The following is a 15,518-nucleotide window of genomic DNA, read 5'->3' on the forward strand; positions in this document are numbered from 1 at the left end:
CCTTCTCTTTGACCATACCTTCGGTCACCCTCCTATCCTCCCAGATAATAGTCTGTCATCAGCAGTGCCATGAAGAACAGCAGACCTGCCTGGCTCAGGAACTGGCCTGGAAACCGCCACAGAGGGCTGGCTGGATTCCAGCATCCCATTGCCAAGCAAGTCATTCTAGTTCCCTCTATCCTTAATCCAAGACACAATGGGTGGTAGTCCAGACCTGCAAACTCCAGATCAACTCCCAGGTTGGTCTCCATTGAACTTCTAAGATATCAAGCTTTCCTCTTGTAAGTCATTGTATGGCAAAGGAGAAAAACAGAAGTCATAAAGAATGGATCTCTGAGAGGAAGAGAGGTCCAGAGGTTAGGGGTAAAGGAACTGAAAGCTTGGCCACCACTGGCAGAGAGTGGATGGGGGAACATGCCACAAATCTGAGCCAGCCAAATGGTGGATTAGGTACGAACAATATTTTCAGATGTGCCAATACAGTAGAACATGAGAACATAGGTTTAGATTTGCAAAGGGTATTTTACAACAGACACCAAGAAGTACTTCTTTATCTAGAGGCTAATTATCTACTTGAGCACGTTATCTGTTAGGGTGGTTCAAGCTTGAGTGCTGAACTCATTTAAAACGTAGCTTGATGCTGTGCTCGAAAGAAGGCAGATGGGGCATTCTTGAAAGATGAGGTCAAATGGGTCAAAGGGCCTTATTCATCCGAATTAATTTTGTGAATCACGTGATGTGTGTAACAATGTTGTGAGCTCCTATTGTCCAGGGAATGAAAACCTGCAAGGCTCCAGATTGAAGATACACAAGCACTGATAAAAATGAGAGTGTAACTGCTGATGCATATTTGTAGAGTGAATATGATGGCTCAGCCTACACTACTAAACATGGCAGCACATACCTGGGGCTTGGTGTTTGGTGTACGAAGCATGTCTCCTGTAAGGCGCTGATTGAACAAACCTCCTTCCTTTGTCACTTGGACTATTATCTTAGCATTTGTTCCAGTCACCTTTGAATTATTAACCTGTCATGTAAAACCCACGGTAAATAAATATACTTTTTCAGTTTAGTTCTATTACTACACAGCTAATGTTACTGTAAATCTCCTAATACAATAACAATTTGGGAGAATCTATTTTAGATAATTGATTTTGGTACTGCAAAATACCAGAAGAAAATTTATAATGAACTAATATATTAATTAATAATGCAATACAAAATTACATTTGTATAGCGCCTTTCACATAGGGAGAACATCCCAAAGTGCTGGACAGTCAGGAGCTGAGCGGGGTGTAGTGGGGTTGGTGGTTGGGATCAGGAAGGGTGAAGGGCAGGGAGGGTAGCAAAGAGGAGGGTCTTGAGGCAGGCCTTGAAGGAAGCAAGGGAGGAAGCGAGGCAAAGGGAATGTGGGATGGAGTTCCAAAGTGTGGGGACAGAGAGGCTGAAGGCCCGACCGCTGATGGTGGGGTTGGCCGGGTGGGGATGTGGAGTAGAGTCTGCTGAGTGGAAGAAGCAGACAGGTTGATATGGTGTCAGCAAGTCACAGAAGTAGGAAGGGGCAAGGCCGTGGAGGACCTTGAAACGAGCACGAGGATTTTGAACTCTATCCTATGGGGGATGGGGAGGGGAACCAGTGGAGCTGGACGAGGGTGGGGGTAATGGGGTCACGGAGTCTGGTGCGTGAGCGGACACGAACTGCAGAGTTGTGGATGATCTGTAGCTTGTGGAGGGAAGAGTTGTGGAGGGAATAACAGTAACATCAACAGCCATATCTCACAAACAACCACACAGTAAATGATCAAGTTAAGTGGAGAATTGTTAGCTAGTACAATGGGTAAAAACCCTTTCCCTTTCAAATAATGGAGTGCTTTAACATCTACCTGAACAGATAGATAGAACCTAAGTTTAACATCACATCTGAAGCAAGGCACCATCCAACAAAGCAGCATTCCCCCCGACAATGCGCAGGTTGGCAAAAGCCACGTTTTGGGGCCCCAGAGTATGTGTTGGAGTACTGTTGGAATTAACCAGCTAAAATTGCATTACTTGACATTGAAAGCATTGTCTGGCAAGCTATCCACTGCTGCTGGTCCAGTTAGAAGCACTCTACCCTTTAGGGCTTTGGATTGCAGGGCTAATGCAACAACAACAACTTGCATTTACATAGTTCTTTTCATGAAGGGTAATGTCTCAGAGCACTAATTGGAAGCTGAGTGGGAAGAATCCTGACTGATGATGTGTTGCAATAGTAACCCTCCTTACTTGCTACTCAAGGTAACAAATACCACTGGTAAATTACACTATGTGTTTAATCTTCTGAAATTTACATTTTTTTTATTGAATGTAAGTCAGTACATCACCTGCAATGTAGGCTGCTTGCCACTTTTGGTCAGCCATTTCACCCACCAGCGGTACCCAGTACAGCCCCCATTTCTGGACACTGACACAGTTCCTATTTCAGCAATGGTCTGTAAAGCGTATTGCATTTCCAAAGCTGTGGAATTGACTGGCAGATCTACAACAACAGAAAATAGAGAAAAACATCCATTAATTCTTGAAGATGATATAGGAATGGTGGAGTGAAAAATTAAGTTTGGGATGTGGCATTTATCACCTGTGCCATATCACCTGTGACTTCTTTGTTTTTGTCGCCCCTATGCATCATTTGGCTGAACTATGATTGAGTTATGATGGTATTCGGTGCCACAGGATATAAATGCAGTTAATGCGAGCAACAAAGATGCTGGAAGGTTGTGACTTTGGCTAGCTTTGGGCCAATCCATTATGTCAAACAGAAAGGTGATTGAATCCTGAACATCTAAAGTTAGGTTTGGATTGCACTTTCCAGCAGAAGGAAGTTCTCCAGGTGTCCTGGTCAACAATCCCCCAGATAGAATTGGTCACTCAGTTCATGGTTGTTTGTGGGGCCTTGCTGTGTGCAAATTGGCTGCCACATTTGCCTACGAAATGCAGGCACTACACTTTACAGTTTCCAACGTTTTAATATTCTTGGTGCTCATTAATATCAGAAGAAGGGAAAAGCTCAGTTAAGGCATGGCCAGATACAGTCAAAAGTCAGGAACTTGCATTTTTCTGACTCTTTATAATAATCCTTACATTGGCTATAGCACCTCTAAAATATCCCAATACACTTCACAGGTGAGGCTCTCATGTATAGTAACTGTATATTTGAGGTTAAATGCAGCAGCCAGTTTGCACACAGCAATGTCCACAATCAGCTATGAAATAATTGGAACTTATATTTGGAGGATTGTTGGTCAGGACACAGGGAAGTTCTCCCCTTTCTTTTCAAATGGTAGATAGGGATCCTGACAGTCCACCTGAACAGGTAAAAGAGGCCTCGGTTTAATGTCTTGTCAGAATAAACAGCATCTCTAAACAATGCAGCAATCATAATTCTTGCATTTAATAAAGCATCTTAGTACATCGTCGAGATGTCTCAAAATTTTTCACAGGGTTTACTCTAAAGATTTACACTGTGTATTTTGTAAGCGAACACGGCAGCACATTTGCACAAAGCAGTGTCCCACAAACATTCATGAAGTGGGAGACCAATTTTATTCAGGAGATTGTTGGCCAGGACACTGGAACAAATTCCCTTTTTGAAATGTGCAATGGAATCTTTAAAGGTCACCTTTCATCTTTCACCAGTGCCTTGGTTTAACATCTCACCTGAAGGACATCTCAGCCAAAAGCCGTCACCATCAGGTCTGCATTAGAGTGTTAGCATAGACTGTGAACTCAAAGTCCCAACTTGAGATAATACAGCCCACCACATGGAGTTTATCATAGCCTGATTCCTCAAAGTAGCAATTTTTTCTCTCTCTACCTTTATAATGAGGAAAGATTGGCTTTTTTTNAGTGATGGTAACAATAATATGTATCCCAATAGGCAGTAACTCATTTCAAAAAGTAAACTGATCCCTGGATTTTTTTNGAAGAGAAATTTCTAATTATGATATACCTCTCAGCGATTTTCCAAAGATTTCAATATCGAATGTGCCTCCAACTGGCCTAGAGGCTGCGTCAATCCTGCGGACTATGAGCACAGCTCCTTCAGGCCATGTGGTTCCTTTGTATGCCGCTTCATCCTCTGTATTGTTAGCCAAAACCTAGTGCAAACATTTATCACAAATGTCATCTTGCAAATCAAAGATACAGAATTCTGCATTTTCTTGCCTTTAATTTCATAAAATTTTGACTCTGTTATCGAATGTAAGCCAGACCTTCACACCAAACAAATTACATCTTTGTTTTATTAATACTACTGTGATCAATGCTTCTCCAAACTTTCTTCTCTTGATTCACTGTCCTGCGATTTCCACACAGGATCCATTTATAACATAACTGGAGCATGAATGTGCATATGCCTCCTGAAACACTTCTGTTTTTTTTTAAATATGGTTTTCACTCAAAGTTGAAGAAAGCAGCACCTGTAATCTAGCTTTTAGGTCTCTCCATCTAATTCACAGTGCCTCACAACATAAAGCTACTTCCTATGTCATGATACACATTGAATAAGTAAGCATTTGGTTATTTGCGGTAATTTAAATGTAAAATATGTAAAAGGACAGTGCTTTATACTTTATTACCAGTTAGCAAAATAGAGGAGGGATAAAAAGACAATTTTGCACATATGAATGTGTGTATATATTTGTATGTATGTGATACGTGAATATGTTTGTATTTGTGTATAGTCTGCGGTCTGTGCTACATTAGCATCAACCTACAACAAATGACAACTAAATTATCACGTGAGATTGAGCATCTGATTTTGAGGATAGATTGCAGGACCTGGGAATATTAACACTGGAGAAGAAATAATTGAACGGTGATATTATTGAAGTATTCTAAATCCTAAAGGATAACGACAAGCTAAAATCCAACACTTTATTCAATATTGTGAAGTGGCCCACAAAGAGGGATCAGGGGTTAAATTTGCAGTATTGCTTAAAGGGATTCCTGAATAAGGAATGTAAGTTGCACGGTGAAAGAAGCTTTTGGCAACACCAAAAGATTATATTAGGATAATACTGGAGATGCGAAGTTTTGCCTATGAGCAGAGACTGGAGGGACTGGAATTTTTTTCTGCTGGAATATGATGGTTGAGGAGTGACCTTCAAGAGGTCTTTATGACAGGGTTTTGATAGTCAATAGGAAGAGATTATTCTCACTGGTTGCTGAGTCAATAACTAGAGGCCATCAATTTAGGATAGTTAGTAAACAAGCAAATGGGAAGGTTAGGAGAAATGTTTCATGCACAGTTTAAGATATGGAATGCCCTGTAGAATTGATATTGGCCTTCAAGAGACAACTATACAAATACCTTAAAAATAATAATAAAATAATAAGCTACAGGGGTATGGGGAAAGGCAGTAAATGGGACTGAAATGAACAGCAACAACAACATTAAGTGCTTCAAGACAATACCTGGATGAAGAGCATTATATAAATGCAAGTTGTTGTTGTTGTAAGAGTATTCAAAGTAGACAGAATTCCACATGTGTATACCTCCTACATGTGGAAATTCCCCTGTGTCTGGAATGCAATGCACACTATCTCCATAGTGTGGATATCCATATCTCCATATCCTGCTTACTTAATTCTGGAGAGTATTAGATTCAGGTTGGCTGGAACCAAGGCTTGGGGACACTGGAAAGTTCTTTGGGGGTAATGCTGGAGGTTAAACCAGCTAAAAATGCATAGCTTGCTATTGAGAACGCTGTCGAGCAAGTATTCCACTGCTTGTCCAACTTGGACTACCTATCTGTTAGGGCATTGGTTAGCAAGAGCTGAGTGAGAAGAATTCCTGCTCCCACTGCTTCCAGTCGGCTTCTCCAAGTTCTACCAACAAACCAGTCTGAATGGTCTGGTTTTAGCAGTGCCAAAGGAGGACTGAAGATTTCTCTCTTTCAGTGTTTAGAGCCCTGGTCTCAACTCGGAAAGGGAAAGGTAAGCAGGAATCCAGAAAAACTAATTAATAATTCAATATTGTCCATTTAATAACTTTGTATCCAAATAACAGTAATACTAACCTGCGCAAAACCGACTTGCAGTAATGGAATACTATGACCACAGTTGATGGGAATCATTGTTACTTCATACTCATTATTCACATCTGCATTTTTATTTCTTCTCTGAGTAACCTTGAAGTCTTTGAAAATAAGTCCTTTGTCTAATAATGCTGGGGGATTCCTCATTTCTATATCTGCAATTTAATAAATAAATGGGTCATTTAAGAGCAAACCATCAACACATTTAATATAATACAATAAGGTAGATAGTCTCCATTAGATCAGTTAGATGTCCTTCAAAGATGAAGCTATCACCTCAACTAACATTCAAGACCAGTACATGAGGAAGACCTAGTCAGTATAGTTCAGGAGCAGCCTTTTGCACTCGTCTTAATAATATCCTTGTTGGAAGGTGGAACTAGAATATCTCTGAATAACTGAACTACTCTACGTGCGTTACATATGAGAGTTTCTCAGGAAAGGTGGAACAGAAACATAACCTTGCTTTCCTGTGCAGGTGAAGAGTTAGGAAACATGTCATTTTGTTTAGTTTCATATTATTCAAAGCAGCTGCCATCATTGCATATTTCTGGTGAATTGTTATGTTCATCAAGGTACTGAATACTATTACTGGAGAATAAAAATTGGTTACAAATAAGTTTCTATATTCTGAGACACCCATCAAGCCCACAAGTGGACTAGAATGGTTTATTACTCGCTTGTAATTGTTACTCTTTCCCATTCTTATCTGATTTTCTTTATGCATTCTAAATACAAAAACAAAATACCAAGTTGGCTTTGAGTTGTAGCTTGCTGTCCAAGGTACACTACGTCCACAAAGAAATCCTGGTGCCATGTTGCCTTGTCCAGTGCAATTCTGTGCAGTAGAAAATTGCTTCCAGTAGGATATTTGGATTCCACAAGATCAAGCAGATTGATGCAAGTGTGAGACCACCTTGTAGTGAGAATAACAAAAGTTACAAAAGGATGTATACTACCAAGTACAAGCATGTCCTAATATGCATAATACATCGACCTACCACAAACATAAAGTATCTAAACTTTTTTTTAAATTCTGTCTCTGTCTGTTTTTGTCCTTGCCCTCCTCCCTGCATCCACTAAGTGTTGATATCAACACTCAGCACAATATCTACTCTATCTCAGTCTTTTGCTTTAACATGATGGAAATAATTAACTCGCTCAGTCTTCCCTTCATTTTAATTCATCTCTTACTGGTTGACTCTACATTAGGCCTTTCACCTTGATTTCTCAATATTGAAAAGGTGTAGGTTATACATAATCCATCCAATAATTTCTCACTGTGACATTTTGCTCACAGTGACAGAGTTGTTTCCCAGGCTTGAGCCCTCCCCACTCCAAGATAAATAGCAGAATGTCAATTGAGGAGTTTTTCAGTACAAGGGGACACGGAGATAAAAAGATGAGAATATTCCTTAATCAAGTTACAATTTCTTAAAATTGTAGCACAAAAGACCCAGCCAAGAGTCCTTCTCCTGGCTATGGCTGGGAAGTGCATGTGCGTGATACAAAGTGAGGACAGAGTCAGGCTTAGCCAGAGGCTGCTCAAGACAATCTGACACGCTAGACAATAACAACAAAAAATTACATTTGTATAGCGCCTTTCGTGTTGGGAAGACATCCCAAAATGCTGGACAGACAGGGATTTGGACCCGAGCTGGGGGTTGGGATCAGGAGGGGTAGAGGGCAAGGAGGATATGGGTAGAAGGGTGACCTAAGACATGGTCGAAGAGGAGGATCTTCTCCAAACTCTGCACAATCTAAAATTTTAAGACAACGACTTTCAAGTTAAGATCAGGAGACATTTTGGGTCTCAGGCATCTTCGAGCATCAGTTGAGTGAGCTAAGTTCTACCTTTACCAAACAATACTTTTATTGTTTTACCATAAATGTTATAAAACTCATTGCTTCAGGGATTTTCTCATTCTTTAAAATATTCAGGGTAACAATTTATAACTTAAAACACAGAGGCCAGAAACAAATGCATAAAAATGATTGAATGGTTAGTGAATTTCGTATTTAAAAATAAATAAATTCAACTTAAAAATAATGTTGAAAGATCAATACTTACTTTTCCCCTTGAGAAAAAGGGTAGCTGAAGGTGATTTGGGTGTTATACTGCAAAGTTTGTTGTTGATAACTCAAATGAAGACGAAGTTGATTCAGCAAAAAGCCTTTGTATGCAAAACAAAGCTGAACAAGTGGTTTAAAAGTGTTAACATTTTGCTGATTTAGTTGCTGGGACTTAATGGGGTAAAGAATCTGATAGGTGCTGTGATCATTATTAGCATTAATATTTATCACTCAAAACAAGTCTTTATGTGTCATCTGGTTTGAAATATGGATACCTACTGAACCCCCCACAGGCCAGATTTCAGCACAATGCTTTGGCCCGAAACTGGCCAAATTACCATTGTTGCCACTGTTGCATTTTAATGCTCAAATGGACAACTGGCCTTACTCTGAGTTTGCCCCAAGAATTGATGCTGTAATGTAAGCCAGAAGGAAGACAGCAGAACAAGAAAACATAGGTTTAGGTTTGCAAATGACAATTTCATGACATATACCAGGACTTATCTCTTTACCTGAAAGTTAATTAATGACTGGAATAATTTACTGAGAAGGGTGTTTGAGGCCAGGACATTAGGCTCATTTAAAAAACAGTTTGATAATGTGATGTGAGGATGGTAGTATGCGTATTCCAAATGGCCTTCTTTATCTGAACTGATCTTATTATCTTATAAACAGTGGCAACGGTTGGAAACTTTAGGTAGGCCAGAGCCAAATTATTCAAAACCAGTCAATAATCAAAGATTGTTCAGAATCCCAATTTTTGTCAATGTTATAATTATCACCTGTGATATTCATCATATCACATGTCACACTTTTCCACTTCAATATCTCCTAAAAATAATTTACAGAGAATTTGAAGTTCATAGGTAAACACAATTTTACATAATGAATAATATTCATTTTAGATATTCACATAAGAGTGAATAATAAGTTTTCAATTCAATCAGGGAGTTTAGATCAGACAAGTAATGTTTACAAAATAGTCAATTTGACAGCTTAATAAGTTACAAAATTGTATTTATTTTTAAAATATAAGTTTTAAATTATTGTAGTTTTTNCTTCATTATTTCTTAACTGGATTTCTGAATAAGGAATTTGAGTCATGCAAACGGAGGACTTTGTCCGGGAATTGGAAGTAGATGACATTTACTGGAGGAACTCTGTTCCAATGTGATCTATTTCATGGAGTTTATGGGATTCCTTCTTATGGGATTCCTTATTAAGGGAAACAGCACTAAATGGAAACTATGGGGTAAAGTTTGCAGCATTTCAAAAGACTATTTTATTCTCACCTGCTTGTACTTTGTCAAAGGAATGAATTCATCTTCTGATATAAACAAGTAGTTTGGATTTATAAGACAATATCGTCCACAAAAGGCATCTGTCTCAATGGTCACCTTGCCTTGACTGGTAAACTACAAGGTTTAAAATACAAACAAAATTGGTTTAATTGTTTTACCGTTGTTGTGCCCAACTCACATTCATTATTCAAGCAGTGAAGGAGAAGTATGTAAAAAGCTTTGCATGAATGAATTGGAAGGGAATGTCAGATGTTCTGGTAGTGCTACTGCAAATAACACCTCCTAATTTGTGTTGTCGGTCTAAGGACTGTCTGTGTTCAATTGGAGGTTTCTGTTCTGTTCCTGTTATTATTTCTATTCATTTGTATTTTCTTAATTGTGGGATGAGGTGGACTGAGCATGCATCTCTGAGGTAAAATGACCACTAGAATTAGGTCTCTCATGTTTACTCCTGCTCTCTGCGGTTTATTTTGGTGTCTGACACATGTGGCATCCCGTCACCATCACCCACACAAGAACTTCAGAGACAAACAGTAATTGAAGCAATCTAAAACTGGACCGAACCCTCACAAACAGCACCATCCCCCAGACTGATTTACTATTTCAGAGCACACTCCATCTGAAAGTGACTAGTGAAGGCATTTACGTGTGTCCTTTGGTGCCCACAGACTAACTGGTCATTGAGGGAGTGGAATCCCTTCCTGCTCAGCAATGTCATTGTGTTGTCGAATGGAGACCTCAATGTTAGATCTTGCAGAATACCATTGCCAGCATTCTTAGGAAAACCCAAACCACATAATGTTGGTGCTGAATCTATTATCATCTCTCCAGGTTCTGATGCACACTTTCTGTTACAACCTCACTGGAGTGTCTCAGTTTTGATTGACAGCACTGCTCAGTGAGGTCCAGATGAGAAAGCCAAAGGCTTTTCAGCAGGTATGGTCTCTTGCAGCAAGCCCTCCACCTGTGGGATCTTGTCTTCTATTCTATCCTCTCCTCCTTCAAACACGATGGTGCCAGCAGCAATTGGAGCAAATGAAAATATGCAAGCACCCACCTGTCAGGGTTACCCCAAATTAATTCATCAAGGACGCTTTCCTACACCATGATCTACTGATCTCCCCTCAGTACTCTGTGAGGACACACTTTTTAAAAGGAGCCGTAATTTCAGAACAGAACAGCACAGAAATAAAATAATAATAATAATTGAAATTCCAATTGAACACGGACAGTCCTTAGACCGATCACACAAAATAGCCCCTTTCCTCTGAACAACTGGTAGTTTTACATAAGGAACAATTAAATTTTTTCACATTGATACAACAAGGTGCCTTGTTGCTAGAAAATATTGCTATTTTTCCTTCATTAAATAGCTAATTGAAATGCTTTTAACAAAATATAATTAATAATAATCCTTGCACTCAATACAGTGTCTGTGTCACTAAAAATAACAACAATAGATTTACATTTGTTTAGCACCTTTCACATCGGGAAGACACCCCAAGGCATTGCACCTTTATCTGGAGGCATCAAGGGAAACTCCCTTCTCTTTTTTGAATTGTCATGGTATCTAACAGCCACCTGTACAGCCAGTCAGGACCTCAGTTTAACATCTCAGTAAAGAATGGCACAAGGGCTTCCCCACTAGACTGCACTGGAGTGTCAGCCTAGATTATGAGCTCAAAATCCTGACATGCGACGTGAACCCACAGCTTTCATTGTTACCAAATGAGTGATGTAAACACCTGTTGTCATAGCAGTGTTGTCATACGTTGCTTCTCATAGATTCAAAGAATATTGCAACACAGAAGGAGGCCATTCAGCCCGTGGTGTCTGCTCTTTGGAAGAGTTACCCAATCAGTCCCAATCCCCCACTCTTTCCCCATTGCTGAAGCAATTATGATGATGTCTTTGGGTCTTATACTTACTGTAGATGACCCACTTTCAAAATCCTGGAAATATTTTACTGCATATCCTTCTGTGTACTGAATCATCCGTTCTGGACATTTCACACCTACTAATTCTTCAATAGCAGCTTTGACCTGTAGAGAAACATTTTATTAAAGATTAATTCTGAATCACATTAAACATCCTCACCTCAATCTATTTTCATGGTTCTAGCCAATCAACTTTAAAATAGCTTTGCTTGCAAATACATATCAAAACTTTTTTTTGGCCTGGGTGTCTGACACATGCAGAAACACATCATGTGCTTAAGATTAGCCGCACTGCAACACTTCACGCTACCGAGCGGCGGTCTCCGCTCTGAGGATTAACTCTGAACATTAACAATCCACGATTGTTTGTGGGACACTGCTGTGCGCAATTGGCTGGAGCGTTTCGCCCACAAGATATACAGTCAATTCACTTTACAGTGTATCCTGTGAAGCGCTTTGAGACGACTTGGAGATGTGATAAGGCGCTATATCAATAACCAGCCGCCACAAACCTCAGTAGCAGTTGCATTTGCTGAGAGGGGTCTGGAGCTGATTCCGTCCAAGATCAGTGTGAAGGTCTCGAGGCTCGGCTCTCCCTTTATCTGTTCCACCACTTCAATCGTAACATTGGTTCCTCCCAAAACCTCGTACTCGAGGAGCTCAAAATCCCCTGCACAAGAATAATATTAGACAAATGGCAACATTACAAAAAATATACTTTTTGAATGTTTTTATTAAATGACTTGTGGTGTGTTTTGCTTGAATCAAATCCAACTGCTACTTGTACTTTTATAATGGTTCACATAGTCACACAGTCATCCTAATTAGCCTTATGCCACAAACCCTCTGCAAGCTCTGCTTGTTGTCACGCTTTCATTTAGGCCTTCCCGTATATTGTCCTACCTTCTCAGCTTTACCTTTCCCATGATCCTGTCTGACAATACTTCTGATAAAATAGTACAGATATGGTACATTCCACTCATAGAATAAAATGCTTAAAACTCAATAATTCTAGCCTTACACTTCATGGCTGTTTGTGGGACATTGCTGTGTGCAAATTGGCTTTTGTGCCTATCTACAAATTGGCTTTCATGCTTGCCTACAAAATACTTTCATACTACACTCTAGTAAATAATGTGAAGGGCTTTGAGATATTTTGATGATGTCAAAGCTATATAAAATTGAAGGATTATTATTATGACCCAATCTGAACCAATTATTGACTCCTTTGTAAAAACATTCAAGTTTCCTGAATGGAGCAGGGTGTACTTCACCTCTATTGGAGACAAAGATCACGGAGTAGCTAAATCCTTTGCTGTTCGGTCTTTCTGTCACTTCGATGTGGTCTGGTTTAATTGGCAAGAGATTATTTAATGCAGTTTGAACCTGATAGGCTGAAGCATCTGCAGGAAGAAGACCTGAAAACCACAAGAAAGCAAAGGCTATCAACTTCACCTCAACACAATCATAAAGATCTCGTCTGTCAGTCAGGGAATATGCTATATCCGAAGGAAAGGTATTCGAATACACGTAAGACTGACTGGATAAATACCATTAATAGCTGACACCATCAGTGCCCCAACATATACAGTCAGAGACGTGAATTATTATATTTTGGTAATGGGGAATCTCTCATTGTCTCCTATTGAAATATTTAATGTTGCTAACACCTTCCAGAGAGCTGCACTGATAAAGGAGCTGTTATTCAGTGAGTTGAAAGTGATTCCTTCCATACAAGTGAATCATACTGGAACCCCCCTAAGAAAAACACTGATGCTGATAATGCATGTCTGAAATGGATGGCTCTGAATAATGAGGAGATCCTCACAGTCTGTCTCTTTGATTAAGAAAGGAAGACAATTAGAGTTGTTTAAAACATTTCTAGAGCTCTCTTGTGGGCTGAAATTGCAGTTTGTATTACATGTTTATATGTTGCAGGACTGATGTTGCCAGCTAATGGGATTTATTCCAGTCAGTTTTACATGTATTCAAATACTTGTCCTTTAGATATCATGTAAGCTGAGGTCCCGCAATGCTGTTCAGACAAACGTTAAAGACTCCTTTGCATTATTCGAAAAGAGAAGGGAGTCTCTCCTGGTGGCCTGGCCAATAGTCTGCCAAATAGGATTTGTATCTTGAATGTTTGTGGGACATTGCAGTGCACAAATTAGCTGCTGTGTTCACTTACAAAATACACCACCCTTTACAATGAATCCTGTGAAATGTCAGCTACTAACGGGAGTTCCTGATTATGATGACACATTGTCAAAGTCACTACACAGAACAGCAACCTCAACTCTCTAGGTTGCTTAGGTGGTAAATACAACACTTCATGTGATACTAAGTCATTAAGACCGACATGTCACACACAACTTTGCTTTTGGAGTAAGGCTGTGAGTTTGGTCGAGGTTCCTATCAGTTTCAATTACAGTGCATTTGGCTTTACCTGTTTTTGCCTTGTTGTAAGAGAGTCTGTACCAGTGATCAAAGCAGGTGTTTGACTCCTGGCAGGGACTGTTTACTGTGACATTTTGAATCTCATGGACTGCATATCCTATTTTCCAGTTCTTCAAGGTCAGAACCTAAAGTTAAATGATACTAAAATGAAAACAGACTTCTGGAAATGAAGGCTTATTAAACTAGCAACAACAACAACAAATTACATTTGTAAAGTGCCTTTTCTTGTTGGGACGATGTACCAAGGCACTGGACAGTCAGGGATTTGGATCCGAGCAGGGGGTTGGGATCAGGGAGGGTGGAGGGTGGGGAGGGTAGGAGGGTGGCCGAAAGCACAGTCGAAGAGGAGGGTCTTGAGACATGCCTTAAAGAAGGCAAGGGAGGGAGCAAGGCAAAGGGATTGTGGGATGGAGATCCAAAGGGTGGGGGCCAAGAGGCTGAAGGCCTGACCACCAATGGCGGTGCGGGCCAGGTGGAGGATGTGGAGCAGGCCTGCTGAATTGAGGGCGGACGGGTTGATATGGCATTAGCAGGTCACAGAAGTAGGAAGGAGCAAGGATGTTGAGGGTTTTGAAGGCGAGGGCGAGGATTTTGAACTCTATTCTCTGGAGGATAGGGTGTCAGTGGAGCTGGGTGAGGGTGGGGGTGATAGGGTCACGGAGTCTGCTGCGGGAGAGGACATAAACTGCAGAGTTCTGGATGATCTGTGGCTTGTGGAGGAAAGAGTTGGGAAGGCCAACAAGCAGGGAGTTGTTGTAGTTGAGCCTAGATGTAATAAAAGCATGAATGAGTGTTTCAACGGCCTAAGGGTAGAGGCAATGGTGGAGCCGGGAGATGTTGCGGAGGTGGAGGAAGGCAGAACAGGTCATGGCACGGATGTGAGGTAGAAAAGTTACTTCAGGGTCAAACAAGATGCCAAGATTCTGGACTGGTTCAGTGAGTGTACATCCTTGGATGGTGATGCTGTCAGTGTCTGAGGTGTGGAGGCGCTGACATGAGCTAATGAGGAGAGCTTCGGTCTTGTTGACGTTCAACTGGAACTGTCTTGGTATATGTGGAAATATTACTCTTGATGTTGGGATACAGGGATTCCCCTATAATCATTTAGAATAGAACAAGATTTTTATATCCATTCATTTAAGATATGTTTAATTAATTGTATTAACAGGTCAAAATGGCCACCAAATTAGCTTTCTTACTAATGGAATGTGGCACAGGCTGGAACCACGGTATCCGTTATCTCTCCTCTCTCCAGATGCACTTTGCTAAGTGTTATTGTAACCTTGGGTACTAGCTAGACATGGAGGAAAGCTCTGCAAAACATTATATGTTAGGCCTAGGAAGATAAGGAGTAGACTTGTAGACAAGACAATGGAGACTCACTTTATCAATTGTCAGGCTGGCACCAGGCCAATGATTGATTAGGATGAGTATGTGCAGGACAAGTTGTGAGAGGGAAGAAGGTATCTGGCAAGAGTCCAGAAACGGGGTTAATTAGTGAAGAGAGAGAGAGAAGTCAGTTGGGCTGACTGCCAGGAGGAAAGCGAGGGATTTATACCAGCAAAACCAGGGCAAGCGCGGGACGACAGCCAAGAAATCTTTTTCCACTTTTGTTCTACGCGAATTAACCGGTAGTGTGCTCTTCTTTACACACTATTAAGCTCACTGTCTTA

At 40.4% G+C, this 15,518-nt stretch overlaps 1 protein-coding gene across 1 annotated transcript in view; it reads right to left on the reverse strand.

Moving 5' to 3' along the window:
- pkhd1l1.1 (PKHD1 like 1, tandem duplicate 1) overlaps positions 1 to 15,518 on the reverse strand; it is a 95,466-nt gene that overhangs the window by 64,111 nt on the left and 15,837 nt on the right. Inside the window, exons 17-26 of the mRNA XM_042347005.1 lie at positions 13,835 to 13,970; positions 12,663 to 12,806; positions 11,901 to 12,058; positions 11,380 to 11,493; positions 8,149 to 8,270; positions 6,827 to 6,993; positions 6,060 to 6,232; positions 3,989 to 4,136; positions 2,364 to 2,518; positions 905 to 1,027 (exon numbers count right to left, since the gene is read on the reverse strand). Of these exons, the coding sequence (XP_042202939.1) occupies positions 905 to 1,027; positions 2,364 to 2,518; positions 3,989 to 4,136; positions 6,060 to 6,232; positions 6,827 to 6,993; positions 8,149 to 8,270; positions 11,380 to 11,493; positions 11,901 to 12,058; positions 12,663 to 12,806; positions 13,835 to 13,970 (1,440 nt within the window). The remainder of the gene's footprint in view (positions 1 to 904; positions 1,028 to 2,363; positions 2,519 to 3,988; positions 4,137 to 6,059; positions 6,233 to 6,826; positions 6,994 to 8,148; positions 8,271 to 11,379; positions 11,494 to 11,900; positions 12,059 to 12,662; positions 12,807 to 13,834; positions 13,971 to 15,518) is intronic.

The sequence above is a fragment of the Callorhinchus milii genome, unplaced genomic scaffold (genome assembly GCF_018977255.1).
Source record: "Callorhinchus milii isolate IMCB2004 unplaced genomic scaffold, IMCB_Cmil_1.0 Scaffold2, whole genome shotgun sequence".
Lineage (NCBI taxonomy): Eukaryota > Metazoa > Chordata > Chondrichthyes > Chimaeriformes > Callorhinchidae > Callorhinchus > Callorhinchus milii.